Raw genomic sequence first — 19,433 nt, forward strand, 5'->3', positions numbered from 1 at the left:
TTGTGCGTTGGCGTGCCTTGGCGTGCGTTGGTGCGCCTTGGTGTGTGCTGGCATGACTTGGCATGTGCCTTGGTGTGTGTTGGCGTGCCTTGGTGTGCCTTGGCATGTGTTGTTGTGCATTGGCGTGTGTTGTTGTGCCTTGGCATGTTTTGGCGTGCCTTGGCATGCATTATTGTCTGTTGACGTGCCGTGGCATGCCTTGGCGTGTGTTGTCGTGCCTTGGAGTGTTTTGGCGTGCCTTGGCGTGCCTTGGCGTGTGTTGTTGTGCATTGGCGTGCATTGGCGTGCCTTGGCATGCGTTGGTGCGTGTTGTTGTGCGTGGGCGTGTGTTGTTGTGCGTTGGCGTGCCTTGGTGTGCCTTGGCGTGCCTTGGCGTGTGTTGTTGTGCGTTGGCATGCCTTGGCATGCGTTGGCATGCGTTGAGTGTGCGTTGGCGTGTGTTGGTGTGTGTTTTCGTGCCTTGGCGTGTTTTGACGTGCCTTGTTGTGCGTTGGCGTGCCTTGGTGTGCGTTGGCGCGCCTTGGTGTGTTCTGGCATGACTTGGCATGTGCCTTGGTGTGCGTTGGCGTGCGTTGCCATCCGTTGGCATGTGTTGGAGTGCGTTGGCGTGTGTTGGCGTGCCGTGGTGTGTGTTGTTCTGCCTTGGTGTGCGTTGGCATGTGTTGTTGTGCCTTGGCGTGTTTTAACATGCCTTGTTGTGTGTTTTGGCGTGCCTTGGCATGCGTTATTGTGTGTTGACGTGCCTTGGCGTGCCTTGGCATGCGTTGTTGTGTGTTGGCGTGCGTTGGCGTGTTTTGGCGTGCCTTGGTGTGCCTTGGTGTACGTTGGCGTGCCTTGGCGTGTTTTGACGTGCCTTGTTGTGCATTGGCGTGCCTTGGCGTGCGTTGGTGTGTGTTGTTGTGCCTTGGTGTGTTTTGGCGTGCGTTGGCGTGCGTTGACGTGTTTTGGCGTGCCTTGGCGTGCCTTGGCGTGTGTTGTTGTGTGTTGGCGTGCGTTGGCGTGCGTTGGCGTGCCTTGGCGTGCGTTGTTGTGCGTTGTTGTGCGTTGGCGTCCCTTGGCGTGCCCCGGCGTGCCTTGGCGGGCGCCTCGCGTGGCCTGGGCGTGTCAGGGCGTGTCAGGGCGTGTCGGCGCGCAGGTGAACGGCCAGAACGTGGTGAAGGTGGGGCACCGCCAGGTCGTCAACATGATCCGTCAGGGGGGGAACAGCCTCGTCGTCAAGGTCGTGATGGTGACGCGACACCCCGAGGCCCCCGAGGGACCCCGGCGCAGGGGTACCCGACTCCGGGGGGGGGCCGGGCTCCCTGGGTGGGGGTCTCGGGGGCCTGGGGCCACGGGTGGAGGCACCGAAGTCCATGGGTGGGGGGTTCTGGGGCCATGGGTGGGGGTCTTAGACACCTGGGGCCACGGGTGGGGGTCCTGGGGTGATAGGGTGGGGGTCCTGGGGCCATGGGTGGGGGTCTTGGGGCCATGGGTGGGGGTCCCAGGGACCTGGGGCCATGGGTGGGGGTCCTGGGTGCCTGGGTCCATGGGTGGGGGGTCCTGGGGCCATGGGTGGGGGGTCCAAGATATGTGGGTCCTTGGGTGGGGGGTCCCAGGGACCTGGGGCCATGGGTGGGGGGTCCTGGGTGCCTGGGTCCATGGGTGGGGGGTCCTGGGGCCATGGGTGGGGGGTCCAAGATATGTGGGTCCATGGGTGGGGGGGTCCCAGGGACCTGGGGCCATGGGTGGGGGTCCTGGGTGCCTGGGTCCATGGGTGGGGGGTCCTGGGGCCATGGGTGGAGGCACCAAAGTCCATGGGTGGGGGGTCCTGGAGCCATGGGTGGGGGGTCCAAGATATGTGGGTCCATGGGTGGGGGGTCCCAGGGACCTGAGTCTATGGGTGGGGGGTCTTGGGTCTATGGGTGGGGGGGGGGGGGGGTCCCATGTGCCTGGATCCATGGGTGGGGGCACCCAAAAAGCTAGGACCCCTGGAGAAGGGGGTCCTGGACACCCAGCTCCATGGGTTTTGGGGTTGGGGGGGGGGTACCCAGATCCTTGGGTCCTTTGGGGGGGGGGGGGGTGGTGTCCCTGACCCCCCCCCCCCCACCCCTCCGCAGCTGCCCCCCCCCAGCCGCGGCGTCTCCCAGCTCCGGCCATTTCCCTGCGCTCCAAATCCATGACCTCGGAACTGGAGGAGATGGGTGAGGGGGGGGGGGGTCCTGGGGGGGGCTTGGAGATTTTTGGGGGGGTCCCTGGGGGGGGTTTTGGGGTGGGGGGAGGGTCTGCGAGGGGTTTTGGGGGGATTTAGGGGGGTTTGGGGGGGGGTCTGGGAGAGTTTGAGGGGTCCCTTGGGGTGGGGGTGGGGCCTGGGGGTGGGTGGGAATTTTTGGGGGGGTCCTGGGGGGGTTTTGGGGTGGGGGGGGGTCCTTGGCGGGGGGTCTTGGAGGGGTTTGGGGGGGATTTTGGGGGGCCCTGGGAGAGTTTGGGGGATCCCTTGGGGTGGGGGGGTCCCTCGGGGGGGGTGGGAATTTTTGGGGGGGTCCCTGGGGGAGTTTTGGGGTGGGGGGGTCCCTGGGGGGGGGTCTTGGAGGGGGTTGGGGGGGATTTAGGGGGGTTTGGGGGGGCCCTGGGTGACTTTGGGGGGTCCCTTTGGGGTGGGGGGGCCTGGAGGAGTTGGGGGGGCCCTGGGGGGGGGGGTGGGGGTCCCTAAGTGCTTTGGGGGGGGGATTTTTGACTTCTAACCTCTGACCTTCCCCCCCCCCCCCCCGCTGGCCCCACAGTGGAGAAGGGTGAGTTGTGGGGGGGGGAAAGGGGGGGTGGGGGGTCCTGGGCATCCCCCCCTCCCCCACCCAATGGCCCCCCCGTGACCCCTTTGACCCCTGAAGGGTCCTTGACCCCCCATGACCCCCCGTGACCCCCCCCCCGACCCTGAGCCCCTCCCCCCCCCCGTAACGGCCTCTCGTGTCTCCCCAGTCTCTCCCTGGAAGAAGCGGACCGGTGAGTGGGGCCTCGCACGGCCCTTGCACACCCGTCGCACACTCGACCCCCCACCCACCCATGCGCCTCGCACGGGCCTTGCACACTCATCACACAACCCCGGGGCCTCGCACACTCATCGCACGCCCGTGTGAACGGCTCGCACGGGCCTCGCACGCTCATCGCACCCTCCCAGGTCCTCACACACTCATCGCACGCCCGTGTGAATGGCTCACAAGGGCCTCGCACGCTCATCGCACCCTCCCAGGTCCTCGCACACTCATCACACGCCCGTGTGAACGGCTCACAAGGGCCTCGCACGCTCATCGCACCTCCCCCAGGGCCTCGCACACTCATCGCACGCCCGTGTGAACGGCTCGCACGGGCCTCGCACGCTCATCACACCCTCCCAGGTCCTCGCACACTCATCGCACGCCCGTGTGAACGGCTCACAAGGGCCTCGCACGCTCATCGCACCTCCCCCAGGGCCTCGCACACTCATCGCACACCTGTGTGAACGGCTCGCACAGGCCTCGCACGCTCATCGCACCCTCCCAGGTCCTCGCACACTCATCGCACGCCCGTGTGAACGGCTCGCACGGGCCTCGCATGCTCATCGCACCCTCCCAGGTCCTCGCACACTCATCGCACGCCCGTGTGAACGGCTCACAAGGGCCTCGCACGCTCATCACACCTCCCCCAGGGCCTCGCACACTCATCGCACGCCCGTGTGAACGGCTCGCACGGGCCTTGCACGCTCATTGCACCCTCCCAGGTCCTCGCACACTCATCGCACGCCCGTGTGAACGGCTCGCACGGGCCTTGCACGCTCATCGCACCCCCCCATGCACACCCCCCCCCCCCCGCAGGCACCCAACACCCCCATTGCACCCCTTGCACACCCATCGCCCCCCCCTCAGCACCCATCGCCCCTCCCGCCACCCATCGCCCCCCCCAGCACCCCCCAGCACCCATTTTTCCCCCATCACCCCCCCCAGCACCCATCGCCCCCCCCAGCACCCCCCAGCACCCATTTTTCCCCATCTTCCCCCCCAGCACCCATCACCCCCCCTCACCCATGGCCCCCCCAGCACCCATGTCCCCCCCCAGCACCCATGTCCCCCCCCTCTCCCCAGAGTACGACCCCTCCTCAGCCACCGAGAAGAAGAGGACGGTCTATCAGATGGCGCTCAGTGAGGGTCGGGGGGGGGGTCCCATGGGTGGGGGGGGTCCCATGGGTGGGGGGGGGGTCCCCTGGAGGGTGGGGGGAGGGTCCTGAATACCTGGGTCCCCTGGAGGGTGGGGGGAGGGGGGTGTCTTGGACACCTGGGTCCCTTTGGGTGGAGGGGGGGGGGTGTCCTTGATGCTTGGGTGCCATGGGTGGGGGGGGGGGGTCCCATGGGTGGGGGGGGTCTGGGGAGGGTCTTTTGGGTGGGGGGGGGGTCCCTGATGCTTGGGTGCCATGGGTGGGGGGGGGGTCCCATGGGTGGGGGGGGTCTGGGGGGGGGTCCCATGGGTGGGAGGGGTCTCTGGGGGGTGTCTTTTCGGGTGGGGGGGGGTCCCCTGATGCTTGGGTGCCATGGGTGGGGGGTTCCTGGGGGGGGGGTCCCTGGGGGGGGGTCCCTTTGGGTGGGGGGGGGTCTCTGATACTTGGGTGCCATGGGTGGGGGGGTCTCTGGGGGGGTCCCATGGGTGGGGGTGTCCCTGGGGAGGGTCCCTTGGGGTGGGGTGGGGGTCTCTGATGCTTGGGTGCCACGGGTGAGGAGGTCCCTTTGGGTGGGGGGGTCCCTGAGGGGGGTCTTTTGGGTGGGGGTGGGGGTCTCTGATGCTTGGGTGCCATGGGTGGGGGGGTCCCATGGGTGGGGGGGTCCCTTGGGGTGTGGGGGGGTCCCTGATACTTGGGTGGGGGGTCCCTGGGGCGCTGTCCTTTGGGTAGGGGGGGGGGGGTCCCTGAAGCCTGGGTGCCCTGGGTGGGTGCTGGGTGGGGGGGTCCCTCTCAGCCACCTGCCCCCCCCCAGACAAACTGGACGAGATCCTGGCGGCCGCCCAGCAGAGCATCAGCGCGGGGGAGGGGCCGGGCCCCCCCCTGCCCCCCCTGGGCAAAACTCGCCCCAAGGGCTTCTTCAGCCCCGAGGTGGGGGGGGGTCCCACATACCTGGGGGGGGGGGTCCCCCCAGTGTTTGGGTCCCTATGGGGGGGGGGGTGTCCCAATATCTGGGTCCTTTAGGGTGGGGGGGTCCCCCAAGGAATGGGGGGAGGGTCCTGGGTGTCTGGGTCCCTAAGGGGGGGGGGGCCCAGGTACTTAAGGGGGGGGTCCAGGGTGGTCCCTTAGGGTGGGGGGGGTCCCCAAGGACTGGGGGGGGGGGGGTCCTGGGTGTCTGGGTTCTTTAGGGTGGGGGGTCCCAGACACCTAAGGGTGGGGGTCCTGGGTGGTCCCTTAGGATGGGGGGGGGTCCCCAAGGTCAGGGGGGGGTCCTGGGTGTCTGGGTCCTTTAGGGTGGGGGGTCCCAGACACCTAAGGGTGGGGGGGTCCCCAATATCTGGGTCCCTTGGGGGGGGTCCCCAAGGACAGGGTGGGGGTCCTGGGTGGTCCCTTAGGATGGGGGGGGGGTCCCCAATGCCTGGGGGGGGGTCCTGGGTGTCTGGGTGCCTTAGGGGGGGTCCCAGACACTTAAGGGTGGGGGTCCTGGGCGGTCCCTTAGGGTGGGGGGGAGTCCTGGGTGTCTGGGTCCTTTAGGGTGGGGGTCCCAGACACCCATTTGCCCTGACCAGCCCCCCCCCCCCCCTTGCCCCCCCCCCAGGCCCCCTTCGAGGCTCACCGCATGGGACCGGGGGGCTTCGACCGACCCTTCCTCCCCCCCGGCCCCCCCCACGGCCTCATGCTGCGCCAAAAATCCATCGGTGGGTGCTTGGGTGGCCCCCCCACCCTTGGGTGGGGGGACACCCCAGACCCCTGGGGACGGGGGGGAGGGGGGGGAGAAAGGGTCCCTTATGGGGGGGGGGGTCTCTGGGTGCTTGGGTCCCTTCTTTGGGTGGGGGGGGCACCCAGACACCTGGATCCCCCTTTTGGGGGGGTCCCCTCTTGGTGGGGGGGTCCCCTGGGTGCTTGGGTCCCCTTTTGAGTGGGTGGGGGGTCCCTTGGACACCTGGGTCCCCTTTTTGGGGGGGTCCCCTGCTAGTGGGGGGGTCCCTGGACACCTGGATCCCTTCTTGGGGGGGGGTCCCTTCCTAGTGGGGGGGTCCCCTGGGTGCTTGGGTCCCCTTTTGGGGGGGGACCCTCGTAGTGGGGGGGTCCCTGGACACCTGGGTCCCCTTTTGGGGGGGGTCCCTCGTAGTGGGGGGGTCCCTGGACACTTGGGTCCCATTTTGGGGGGGGTCCCCTCCTAGTGGGGGGGTCCGCTGGACACCTGGGTCCCCTTTTGGGGGGGGTCCCCTCGTAATGGGGGGGTCCCCTGGGTGCTTGGGTCCCCTTTTGAGTGGGTGGGGGGTCCCTTGGACACCTGGATCCCCTCTTGGGGGGGGGTCCCTTCCTAGTGGGGGGGTCCCCTGGACACCTGGGTCCCCTTTTGGGGGGGGGTCCCTCGCAGTGGGGGCGTCCCTGGACACCTGGGTCCCCTTTTGGGGGGGGTCCCCTCCTAGTGGGGGGGTCCCCTGGACACTTGGGTCCCTTCTTTGGGTCGGGGGGGGGGGTCACCCTGGACACCTGGGTCCCCTTTTTTGGGGGGTCCCCTGCTAGTGGGGGGGTCCCCTGGACACTTGGGTCCCTTCTTTGGGTCGGGGGGGGGGGTCACCCTGGACACCTGGGTCCCCTTTTTGGAGGGGTCCCTTCCTAGTGGGGGGGTCCCCTGGGTGCTTGGGTCCCCTTTTGGGGGGGTCCCCTCCTAGTGGGGGGGTCCCCTGGACACTGGGGTCCCCTTTTTGGGGGGGTCCCCTGCTAGTGGGGGGGTCCCCTGGACACCTGGGTCCCCTTTTGGGGGGGGGTCCCCTGCTAGTGGGGGGGTCCCCTGGACACTTGGGTCCCTTCTTTGGGTCGGGGGGGGGTCACCCTGGACACCTGTGTCCCCTTTTTGGAGGGGTCCCTTCCTAGTGGGGGGGGTTCCTGGACACCTGGGTCCCCTTTTGGGGGGGGGTCCCCTCCTAGTGGGGGGTCCCCTGGACGCTTGGATCCCCTTTTGGGTGGGGGGGGGGGTCACCCAGACACTTGAACCCCCCCCCCCTCCCCCTTTTCCAGGTGCCCCCGAGGAGGACAAACCTTTCCTGGCCCCCCCCAGCGGAAAATTCAGCCGCAGCCTTTCGGTTCCCGGTTCGGACGACATCCCCCCCCCCCCCCACCACCTCCCCCCCCGAACCCCCTTACAGCACCCCCCCAGCACCTTTGGGCGCCGCCACCCCCCGAACGGGACCTGGGGGGGGTCCTTGGCGCCTTTATAATTTTGGGGGGCGCGGAAGCGCCGGCGGAGTTGGGGGGGGCACGGCCCCCCCGGGCCCCGGTTTAGGAGGAGGAGGAGGAGTGGGGGGGGGGGGTCCCCCGAAACCTTTTCGTCGCAAAGGCCCTTTGGTGAAGCAGACGAAGGTGGAGGAAGGCGGGGGGGGGGGGTGGGGGGCTGGGGGGGGGCCCGGGGGGGGACAAAAGCTCCATTTCCATCCCCACCATCGTGGTGAAAGCCCCCTCCACCAGCAGCAGCGGGCGAAGCAGCCGGGGGAGCAGCGTAGAGGCCGAAGGAGGGGGGGGGGGCCCCGGTGACGTCCCCCCGCCGTCGGTCGGGGGGGTGGGATCCTCGTCCCCCCCCCACCCTCCTCCTCCTCCTCCGCCGCCGCCGTCGTCATCGTCGACCCCTTTCGATTTTACGTCCCAATTCGGGGCGGCGTTGGTGGGGGCCGCCAGGAGGGAATGGGGGGGGGACGCGCGGCGACGGTCCGCGCTCTTCCTCTCCACCGAGGAAGAGGAAGACGCGGCCGGCGGGATTTTGGCCGCCCCGCCGCGCCTCCGGCATTCCAAAAGCATCGACGAAGGCATGTTCGTCGCCGGCGAAGTTTTCCCCACGCGGCCTTACCGCGCCGGGAAAGGAGCGGGAGCGGGAAGCGCGTTTAGCAGCGTGGCCGCGCCCGCCGCCACGCCCGGCCACGCCTCCGTTGCCACGCCCGGCCACGCCTCGGCCGCCACGCCTTCGCACGCCGTTTCGGCGCCCGGAGCGCGCGGCGCGGCTTCGACGCGCGGCGCGGCCTCTTCGGCGACGCCGGCCGCTTGCAAGAGTTTGGCGGCGGCCTTGCAACCGGCCTTGCAACCGGCGGCGTTGCAACCCGGGTTGGCCCCGTTGCCGGCCGGCTTATCGGCGTTGCCGGCCGGTTTGGCGGCGTTGACGCCGACGGGTTTGGCGACTTTACGTCAGCCTTTGCAACCGGGAACCGGCGTTTTACCGGCCGCTTTGACCGTGTTGCAACCGGGGGGCGGGGGGGGCGACGGCGACGCCGGTTTTACACGCCGGGGGCGGCGCGGCGAGGCCGGATTCGGGGCCCTTCCAAGCCGGCTTGGCCACGTTCCGCGCCGGCCTCGTGCCGTTGACGCCGGAGGCGGCTTCCTTGCAAAGCGGGGGGGTCGCGCCGGCGCCGGGCGCTTTTCACGGGGGGGGGGGGGTCGTCTTTACCGTTGGCTTTAGCCGCGTTACAACCCACCGGTTCGCCTTTACCGAAAACCAAACCCGCCCCCCCCGGGAGCCCGAGACGAAGCAGCCGCCCCCCGTCACCTACCGAAACTTGGGGCCCCCCCCCCCACCGCCGTTTCTCCGTCGTCATCTCCTTCGGAAGCTCGGTTGGAATTGCGGGTGCGGTTCGCCGAAGCGGGGGGGTTGCTGGCGTTACCCCCCCCGGCTCCTTCGGTCGACGGGGACGAAGAGTTGCTCTTGGCCGAACCCTTGCCCCCCCCCTTGGAGTTCGCCAACAGCTTCGAGGGGCCGGAGGGACCCCCGGTGGGCGACTCCACCGCCTCCAGCCTCACGTCCTACGACAGCGAAGTGGCCACCCTCACCCAAGGGACCCCCGAAAACCGACGCGGAGCGGGGGGGCCCGCCACCGCTACCGGCGGAGCGGCTGGCTTGGGAATCGGCGGGGGGGTCCCCGAAGGTGCCGACGTCGTCACCGATTCGGGGATCGAAGAAGTCGACAGCCGCAGCAGCAGCGACCACCCCCCCGAAAGCGGGGAGGGCCCCCCGCCCTACGCACCCTTGGGTGACGGCGGGGAGCGGGTGAGGAGCAGGGGCCGGGGGGCGCGGGGAGGGGGGGGCGGCGAAGGGAGAAGGGCCGAAATTTGGGAAGACGCCGGCCGAGGAGGAGGAGGAGGAGGAATCGGAGGAATCGGAGGAATCGCCGCGGCTTGGCCCAGGGCGGCGGGAGAGGGACCCTTCGGCGCCCCGGGGAGGCACAGGTAGGTTTGGGGAGAAAAAAGAGGAAAAAAGGAAAATCGGGGGCGGGGGGGGGGGGGGCAGCGCCCATTGGGTGTGGGGGGGGGGTGGTTTGCAGGGGTTTGGGGAGGGGCGCGGGCGCCGCGGCTGTTGCATGGGGGCCCGTTGCACCCGTTGCGCCCATTAGCTGTTGTGTGGAGTTTTTGGGGGTGGGGGGTTTATTTTGCCTGTAGCACCCACAGCGCCCATTGCACCCGTTGCACCCGTTGCACCCAGCAGCTGTTGTGTGGATTTTTTTTGGGGGGGGGGGTGTACATTTTGCCTGTAGCACCCACAGCACCCATTGCACCCATGGCGCCCAGCAGCCGTTGCATGGATTTGGGGGGTATGTTGCGCCCGTTGCACCCGTTGCACCCGTTGCACCCATTAGCTGTTGTGTGGATTTTTGGGGCGGGGGGGTCCGTTGCACCCACAGCACCCATTGCACCCATTGCACCCAGCAGCCGTTGCATGGATTTGGGGGGTACGTTGCGCCCGTTGCACCCATTGCACCCGTTGCACCCAGCAGCTGTTGTGTGTATTTTTTTTGGGGGGGGGGGGTATTTTGCACCCGTGGCACCAACAGCACCCATTGCAGACGCTGCACCCATTGCACCCAGCAGCCGTTGCATGGATTTGGGGGGTACGTTGCGCCCATTGCGCCCGTTGCACCCATTGCACCCATTGCACCCGTTGCACCCAGCAGCTGTTGTGTGTGGGTTTTTTTTGGGGGGGGGTATTTTGCACCCGTGGCACCCACAGCACCCATTGCAGACGCTGCACCCGTTGCACCCAGCAGCCGTTGCATGGATTTGGGGCGGGGGGGGAGCGTGGCACCCATTGCACCCATTGCACCCAGCAGCTCTTGCAGCCGTCGCAGGGATGCCGGGGGTGGAAGGGGGTCGGGTGGGGGGGTGGGTGGGTGCGTGGGGGGGGTCGGGATGTCGCACCCACTGCACCCATTGCACCCAGCACCCATTGCAGGCGGGGGGGGGGGGATGCTGCAGCCATTGCGCCCATCGCACCCACTGCGCCCATCGCACCCAGCAGCTGTTGCAGCCGTTGCATGGATTTGGGGGGGGGGGGCGCGTTGCACCCATCGCACCCACCGCCCCCCAGCACCCCTCGCGTCCATCGCGTGGGCGTCGGGGGGGGGGTCGTTGCACCCGCCGCGCGGACGTGTCGCGCCGATGCAGGCGCGGCACCCGGCACCCGCGGCGCCCGTTGCATGGATGACGTTGCGGCGTCGTTGCGCCCGTCGCATGGAGGGCCGCCGGCGGCATCGGCGCCCGTCGCCCGCCTCTCGCCGAGCGCCGCAGCACCCGTCGCGTCCGCCGCGCCCGTTGCATGGACGGCCTGGGCAGCGCACCCACCGCGCCCAGCACCCACCGCGCCCATTGCACCCATTACACCCGTTACACCCATTACACCCACCGCGCCCAGCACCCATTGCCTGCACATATGACGGCATTGCTCCCAGCACCCGTTACACCCAGCACCCGTTGCACCCATTACACCCATTGCCTGGACATCCTCTGGCGCTGCACCCATTACACCCACTACACCCGTTACACCCATTACACCCATTGCACCCATTTCCCCCATTGCCTGGATGTCTTGTGTCTTTACACCCATTGCTCCCAGCACCCATTACACCCGTTACACCCATTGCCTGCCTGTCCTGTGGCTTTGCACCCATTACACCCATTACACCCATTGCACCCATTACACCCATTCTCCCCATTGCCTGGATGTCTTGTGGCTTTGCACCCATTACTCCCAGCACCCGTTACACCCTTTCCACCCATTCCACCCATTACACCTGTTACACCCATTCCACTCATTCCACCCGTTGCTTGGCTGTCCCTTGGCTTTACACCCATTGCTCCCAGCACCCATTACACCCGTTACACCCATTGCCTTGCTGTCCTGTGGCTTTGCACCCATTACACCCGTTCCACCCATTGCTTGGCTGTCCCTTGGCTTTGCACCCATTACACCCGTTACACCCATTCCACCCATTGCCTGGCTGTCTCTTGGCTTTGCACCCATTGCTCCCAGCACCCATTACACCCTTTACACCCATTTCCCCCATTGCCTGGATGTCTTGTGTCTTTACACCCATTGCTCCCAGCACCCATTCCACCCGTTCCACCCATTGCTTGGCTGTCCCTTGGCTTTGCACCCATTACACCCATTACACCCATTGCACCCATTCTCCCCATTGCCTTGCTGTCTTGTGGCTTTGCACCCATTACTCCCAGCACCCGTTACACCCTTTCCACCCATTCCACCCATTCCACCCATTACACCCGTTCCACCCATTCCACCCATTGCTTGGCTGTCCCTTGGCTTTGCACCCGTTCCACCCGTTCCACCCGTTGCCTGGCCGCCTCTTGGCTTTACACCCATCCCCCCCCGCCCCCCAAAACCCCAAACCCACCCCAAATCCCCCCACAGGCTCCCCGACCCCGCCGGCCCCCCGCCGCCCTCCGCCAAACCCCCCCCTTCCTCCGCCACCGCCTCCGCCTCCTCCTCCACCTCTTTGGCCCTTTTCCCCAACTGGCCGCCCCCCAAATCCTCTCCATCCTCCGGCGGAATTCCCGATCTCGACGTCCGACCTCCCCTTCTCCGTCGCGCCCCGAGTCCCGCCACGCTCCCCACGGAACGCCGCGGCAGCCCGGCTCCCCGGCCCGCCTCCCTGCCCACGCTCCCGGCGGGAAGCGCCCCGCTTTACGCCGGATTTTTCGAATTTCGGGGAGCTCCCGGCGTCTTCGGCGAAATTCCTCCGGCGAGGTCGCTTTCGCCCACGAGGCCGCCGCCGCCGCCGCCCGATAAACCTTTCGGGGCGAAACCGTTGGCTTTTTGGAGCAAGTTCGACGTGGCCGACTGGTTGGAGTATTTAAACCTGGGGGAGCACCGGGCTCGGTTTCTCCATAACGAGATCGACGGGTCCCATTTGCCGTCGCTCACCAAGGAGGATTATATCGACCTGGGGGTCACCCGCGTCGGGCACCGCATGAACATCGACCGGGCGCTCAAGCTCTTCTTGGAGAGGTGAGGGCCGAGGGGGCAGCACCCAGGGGTGGGGGAAGGCGACGGCGAGGGGGGGGGGCGTGGAGGGGGGCGGGAGCGCGACGGGATGCGACGGGATGCGGGAGCGCGACGGGGTGCGAAGGGATGCGGGAGTGCGACGGGATGCGGGCGGGCGAGGGGATGCGGGCGGGCGAGGGGATGCGGGCGGGCGAGGGGATGTGGGCGTGCGAGGGGATGCGGGAGCGTGATGGGATGCGGGATGCAAAGGGATGCAGGAGCACGAAAGGATGCAGGCGTGCGAGGGGATGTGAGCATGCAAGGGGATGGGGGTGTGCGAGGGGATGTGGGTGTGCAAGGAGATGCAGGAGCACAAGGGGATGCGGGCGTGCGAGGGGATGCGAGTGTGCGAGGGGATGTGGGCGTGCGAGGGGATGCGGGAGCGCAAGGGGATGCGGGCGTGCGAGGGGATGCGGGCGTGCGAGGGGATATGGGCGTGCGAGGGGATGTGGGCGTGCGAGGGGATGCGGGAGCGTGATGGGATGCGGCATGCAAAGGGATGCAGGAGCACGACAGGATGCAGGCGTGCGAGGGGATGTGGGCGTGCAAGGGGATGGGGGTGTGCGAGGGGATGTGGGCGTGCAAGGAGATACGGAAGCGCAAGGGGATGCGGGCATGCGAGGAGATATGGGCGTGCGAGGGGATGCGGGCGTGCAAGGGGATGCGGGAACGTGACGGGATGCGGGATGCAAAGGGATGCGGGAGCACAACAGGATGCAGGCGTGCGAGGGGATGTGGGCGTGCAAGGGGATGGGGGTGTGCGAGGGAATGTGGGTGTGCAAGGAGATGCGGAAGCGCAAGGGGATGCAGGCGTGCGAGGGGATGTGGGTGTGCGAGGGGATGCGGGAACGTGACGGGATGCGGGATGCAAAGGGATGCGGGAGCACAACAGGATGCAAGCGTGCGAGGGGATGTGGGCGTGCAAGGGGATGGGGGTGTGCGAGGGGATGTGGGTGTGCAAGGAGATGCGGAAGCGCAAGGGGATGCGGGCGGGTGAGGGGATGCGCGTGTGCGAGGGGATGTGGGCGTGCGAGGGGATGTGGGCGTGCGAGGGGATGCGGGAGCGTGATGGGATGCGGGATGCAAAGGGATGCGGGAGCACAACAGGATGCGGGAGCGCGAAAGGATGCAGGCGTGCGAGGGGATGTGGGCGTGCAAGGGGATGTGGGAGCGCGATGGGATGCGGGCGTGCGAGGGGATGTGGGTGTGCGAGGGGATGTGGGAGCGCGATGGGATGCGGGCGTGCAAGGGGATGCAGGAGCACGACAGGATGCAGGCGTGCGAGGGGATGTGGGTGTGCGAGGCGATGTGGCCGTGCAGGGGGATGCGGGCGTGCGAGGGGATGGGGGCGTGCAAGGGGATGCAGGAGCGCAACGGGATGCGAAGGCATGCAGAAGTGTGACGGGACATGGGCGTGCAAGGAGATGTGGGCGTGCAAGGAGATGCGGAAGTGCAAGGGGATGTGGGCGTGCAAGGGGATGTGGGCGTGCAAAGGGATGCGAGAGTGCGAGGGGATGCAGATGTGCAAGGGAATGTGGGAGTGTGACGGGATATGGGCGTGCAGGGGCATGTGGGCGTGCAAAGGGATGCGGGATGCAAAGGGATGGGGGAGCGCAACAGGATATGGGCGTGCAAAGGGGATGCGGGCGTGCAAGGGGATGCAGGATGCGAAGGGATGCAAGAGTGCAAGGGCATGTGGGCGTGCAAAGGGATGCGGGATGCAAAGGGATGCGAGAGTGCAACGGGATGTGGCTGTGCAAGGGCATGTGGCCATGCCAGGGGATGTGGGTGTGCAAAGGGATGTGGGCGTGCAAGGGAATGTGGGCATGCAAGGGGATGGGGGCGTGCAAGGGGATGTGGGCGTGCAAAGGGATGCGGGATGCGAAGGGATGAGGGAATGCGATGGGATATGGGCGTGCAAAGGAGTGTGGGCGTGCAAAGGGATGCAGGAACACGATGGGATGCGGGAATGCGACAGGATGCGGGCGTGCAAAGGGATGCGGGCGTGCGAAGGGATGTGGGTGTGCAAAGGGATGCGGGCGTGCGAAGGGATGTGGGTGTGCAAAGGGACGCAGGCGTGCAAAGGGATGCGGGAGGGCGATGGGATGCGGGAGCACGACGGGATGCGGGATGCGAAGGGACGCGGGCGTGCAAAGGGACACAGGAGTGCGACGGGATGCGGGCGTGCAACGGGATACAGGCGTGCAACGGGATACAGGCGTGCGAAGGGATGCAGGCGTGCGACGGGACGCAGGCGTGCAAAGGGCTGCGGGCGTGTGAAGGGGTGTGGGAGTGCGAAGGGCAGCGGGCGTGCGACGGGACCTATATGTGCGACGGGACACGAGCAGGCAATGGGACCGCTACGGGCGACGGGACGTGGGCGTGCGACAGGACGTGGGCGTGCAACGGGACCTGTACGTGCAACAGGACATGAGCAGGCAGCGGGACCTGTACGGGCAACGGGACCTCTACGTGCGGCAGGACGTGGGCGTGCAACGGGACCTCTACGTGCAAGAAGACGTGGGTGTGCAACGGGACCTATACGTGCAACAAGACGTGGGCGTGCAACGGGACCTGGGCGTGCGACCGGACCTAGGTGTGCGACAAGGCATGGGCGTGCGACGGGACCTATACGTGCAACAGGACGTGGGCGTGCAACAGGACGTGGGCGTGCAACGGGACGTGGGCGTGCAATGGGACGTGGGCGTGCAACGGGACCTCTATGTGCACCAGGACGTGGGCGTGCAACGGGACCTGTACGTGCACCGGGACGTGGGCGTGCACAGGGATGTGGGCGTGCAACGGGAGGTGGGCGTGCAACGGGAGGTGGGCGTGCAACAGCATCTGCGGCAGGACACACAAAGGGACCTGGGCGTGCAGCGGGGCGTGCAAGAGGACGCGGGCGTGCAACGGGGCGTGGGCGTGCAAGAGGAGAGGGACGTGCAACAGGACACGGACGTGCAACGGGACTCAAGCGTGCAACGGGACGCGGACGTGCAACGGGATGAAGACGTGCAACGGGCCGAAGACGTGCACGAGGACATGCAAGGGGCCGTGCGACAGCCCCCGGGCGTGCAAGAGGATGCGGGCGTCTGACGGGGCGTGCGACAGGACTTGGACGTGCAACGGGACGTGCGAGGGGATGGGCACCCCTCCCCCCACCCATGGGACCCCCCCAGAGACACCCCCCCCAGGGACCCCTCCCCCACCCGTGGGACCCCCCCACCCCCACCCCCCACCCATCCCCCCCCGGGGCAGGGGACACCCGGCACGAGTGCACGAGCCGGGCACACGCGTGTGCAAGGGGACCGTCGTGAGCAGGGAGCGGCGCGCGTGTGCACGGCTGGGGCCGGCCTTTTGCACGCCCGCTTGGGGCTTCGCACGGCTGGTGCGTGTGCAAATCGCACGGCTGGGGGGGGAGGGGCTGACCCCGCGCGCGTGCAACTCGCACGCGCGTGGCGATCGCATGGGCGCGAGGAGGCGGCGTGCGAGGCCCGCGCGTGCGCGCGGGCTGTTTTTGCACGGATCGCACGCGCGCAGGTCGCGTGCGCGTGAACGGGCGGTGTGCGCAACGGTTGTGCACGTGCGCAGGTTGCACACGCGTGCGGGTGTGCGGGGGTGGCGTGCGTGCACGGAGGCAGGCGTGCGTGGGGGTGCGTGTGCTGCTTGTGCTTGTGTCACGCTTGCACGCGCATGCACACGTGTGGGGGTCTTCCCGTGCGGGCGCACGCGTGCTTTCCCAGCTACGCGCACACGCGCGTGTTCCCGGTGACGCACACGTGCCCTTGCACGCGCATGTGCCCTCGTGCACGTGCCCCTCCCCATGCACGCGCATTCCCTGGCATACCCACTCGTGCCCGTGCACGCGCATGTGCCGTTGCACACACACACCCCCATTCCCTTGCACACACACACACACACACGTGTCCGCGTGCCCTCGTGCATCCCTGTGCACGTGTCCCTTGCACACCCCCACGTGCCCTTGCACGCACACAGCTCCGTGCACTCCCCTTCCCTTGCACACACGTCCCCATGGGCGCACGCGCGGGCCCTTTCACGCATACATGCACTCATGCTCCTTGCACACGCGTGCCCCTTACACGCCCACACTTGTGCCCTCTCGCACACACACGCACCCACATGCCCCTTGCACACACGCGTGCCCCTTACACCCACGCTTGTGCCCCTGCACACCCACAGTGCCCTCACACACACACACTTGTGCCCTTGCACACTCACTCCCCAACGTGCCCCTTGCACACCCACCCACGTGCCCTTACACGCGCACGTGCCGAGCGCACACACACAGTTGTGCCCTTGCACATCCAGGTAGGCCTTGCACACACACTTGTGCCCTGTCCCCCCCCCACACACACACTTGTGACCTTGCACACCCACATACACGCAGGCCCCACGCACACCCGGCCCCTCCACGTGCCCCTCGCACACACCCACATGCACACTTGTGCCCTTGCACACCCACGTGCCCCCTGCACACCCAAATACACATTAGTGCCCCTTGCATGTACACACTTGTGCCCTCACACACCCCCACGTGCCCCTCGCACACCCACTCGTGCCCTTGCACACTCACATTCCCCTCACACACACTCGTGCCCTCGCACACTCACATGCCCCTCACACACCCCCACTTGTGCCCTTGCACACCCACGTGCCCCTCGCACACATACTTGTGCCCTCACACACCCCCACGTGCCCCTCACACACACACGTGCCCTTGCACACCCACGTGCCCCTCGCACACCCACTCGTGCCCTCACACAGCCACGTGCCCCTCACACCCACTCGTGCCCTCGCACACCCATGTGCCCCTCGCACACCCACTCGTGCCCTCACACACCCCCACGTGCCCCTCACACCCACTCGTGCCCTTGCACACTCACGTGCCCCTCGCACACCCACTCGTGCCCTCGCACACCCACGTGCCCCTCGCACACATACTTGTGCCCTCACACAGCCCCACGTGCCCCTCGCACACCCACTCGTGCCCTCACACACCCCCACGTGCCCCTCACGCCCACTCGTGCCCTTGCACACTCACGTGCCCCTCGCACACACACTTGTGCCCTTACACCCCCACGTGCCCCTCACACACACACGTGCCCTTGCACACCCACGTGCCCCTCGCACACCCACTCGTGCCCTCGCACAGCCACGTGCCCCTCACACCCACTCGTGCCCTCGCACACCCACGTGCCCCTCGCACACCCACTCGTGCCCTCACACACCCCCACGTGCCCCTCACACACACTCGTGCCCTCGCACACTCACTTGCCCCTCGCACACACACTTGTGCCCTTGCACACTCACGTGCCCCTCACACCCACTCGTGCCCTCACACAGCCCCACGTGCCCCTCGCACAACCACTCGTGCCCTCACACACCCCCACGTGCCCCTCACACCCACTCGTGCCCTTGCACACCCACGTGCCCCTCACACCCACTCGTGCCCTCACACAGCCCCACATGCGCCTCGCACACCCACTCGTGCCCTCACACACCCCCACGTGCCCCTCACACCCACTCGTGCCCCTGCACACCCACGTGCCCCTCGCACACACACTTGTGCCCTCACACACCCCCACGTGCCCCTCACACCCACTCGTGCCCTTGCACACCCACGTGCCCCTCACACCCACTCGTGCCCTTGCACACTCACGTGCCCCTCGCACACACACTTGTGCCCTCACACAGCCCCACGTGCCCCTCACACCCACTCGTGCCCTCGCACACTCACGTGCCCCTCGCACACACACTTGTGCCCTCACACAGCCCCACGTGCCCCTCACACCCACTCGTGCCCTTGCACACCCACGTTCCTTCACACCCACTCGTGCCCTTGCACACTCACGTGCCCCTCGCACACACACACTCGTGCCCTTGCACACTCACGTGCCCCTCACACCCACTCGTGCCCTCGCACACCCACGTGCCCCTCGCACACCCACTCGTGCCCTCGCACACCCCCACGTGCCCCTCGCCCCCCCCCTCGTGCCCTCGCACCCCCACCCCTCCCCCCCGCATGCACACGTGACCCCCCGCCCCTCCCCCCCGGCCTCGGCCGTCTCTAAGGGCTCTCGTGTCGTCGCGCCTCGCCCCGCCCCCCGCCCCGCCCCCTCCGAGGCAACGACCAATCACACGAATGTCTTCCAATGCCCCGCCCGCCCCTCGCCCCGCCCCCCACCTGGGGCCCCTCCTGGGGGGGGAGGGGGGGGACCCCCCAGATACACTGTGACCCCAGCGGGGAGGCGGCAATTAGGCTCTAATTAACCCCCCCGGGCTTAATTACCCCTCCCCCCCGGGCTTAATTACCCCCCCGGGGTTTAATTATTCCCCTCCCCCAGGGCTTAATTACCCCCCCCCGGGTTTAATTCCCCCCCCCCAATATAGAAAGGCCCCCCCTCCCCCCCCCAGGTCCCAGGTGCCCCTCCCCCCCCCTCGCCGCCCCTCCCCCCGCTCCGCCGGCGCTGCCCCTCCCCCCCCCGGTGTATAAAGGATCGGGTGTAATTAATTAATTAACGACTTAATTAACGGATTTTATTTGCAAATATAAAGGATCGGAGAAAGAAGCCCCTCCCCCCCTCCCCCCTCCTTGCGTGTGCAAAGGGGCGTGCAAAGGGGGGTGGGGGGCGGGGTGGGTGTGCAAGGGGGGGCGGGTGTGCAAAGGGGCGTGCAAGGGGTTGGGTGTGCAAAGGGGGCGTGCAAAGGGGGAGGGGGCGTGCAAAGGGGCGTGCAAAGGGGCGTGCAAGGGGGCAGGTGTGCAAGGGGGCGTGCAAAGGGGCGTGGGAGGGATGATGGGTGTGCAAGGAGGGGTGTGTGCAAAGGGGCGTGCAAGGGGTTGGGTGTGCAAAGGGGCGTGGGAAGGTTGATGTGCAAGGGGGTGGGTGTGCAAGGGGGAGTGCAAAGGGGCGTGGGAGGGTGGACGAG

At 67.6% G+C, this 19,433-nt stretch overlaps 2 protein-coding genes and 1 long non-coding RNA gene across 3 annotated transcripts; 1 reads left to right on the forward strand and 2 right to left on the reverse strand.

The window, feature by feature from the left end:
- Positions 1-1,135: 1,135 nt before the first annotated feature.
- Positions 1,136-12,453, forward strand: LOC126037263 (SH3 and multiple ankyrin repeat domains protein 1-like; the record flags this gene model as incomplete). The annotated part of the gene is given in 10 exon segments (XM_049797580.1): positions 1,136-1,271; positions 2,097-2,180; positions 4,092-4,148; positions 4,974-5,089; positions 5,757-5,856; positions 7,187-7,272; positions 7,274-7,439; positions 7,573-8,492; positions 8,613-9,376; positions 11,853-12,453. Coding segments are annotated over 10 exon segments (3,030 nt in total), but the record flags the coding sequence as incomplete, so codon positions are not given.
- A 602-nt stretch (positions 12,454-13,055) lies between these two features.
- On the reverse strand, positions 13,056-14,260 carry LOC126037264 (golgin subfamily A member 6-like protein 1; the record flags this gene model as incomplete). The annotated part of the gene is given in 4 exon segments (XM_049797581.1): positions 13,056-13,172; positions 13,175-13,249; positions 13,861-14,027; positions 14,206-14,260. Coding segments are annotated over 4 exon segments (414 nt in total), but the record flags the coding sequence as incomplete, so codon positions are not given.
- Positions 14,261-14,855: 595 nt separating this feature from the next.
- Positions 14,856-15,109, reverse strand: LOC126037262 (uncharacterized). The gene is made up of 3 exons (XR_007505579.1): positions 15,024-15,109; positions 14,952-14,987; positions 14,856-14,897 (listed from the first exon to the last, which is right to left on the reverse strand). It is a non-coding gene; the product is annotated as an uncharacterized LOC126037262 (long non-coding RNA).
- Positions 15,110-19,433: the final 4,324 nt, after the last annotated feature.

The sequence above is a fragment of the Accipiter gentilis genome, unplaced genomic scaffold (assembly GCF_929443795.1).
Source record: "Accipiter gentilis unplaced genomic scaffold, bAccGen1.1, whole genome shotgun sequence".
NCBI lineage: Eukaryota > Metazoa > Chordata > Aves > Accipitriformes > Accipitridae > Astur > Astur gentilis.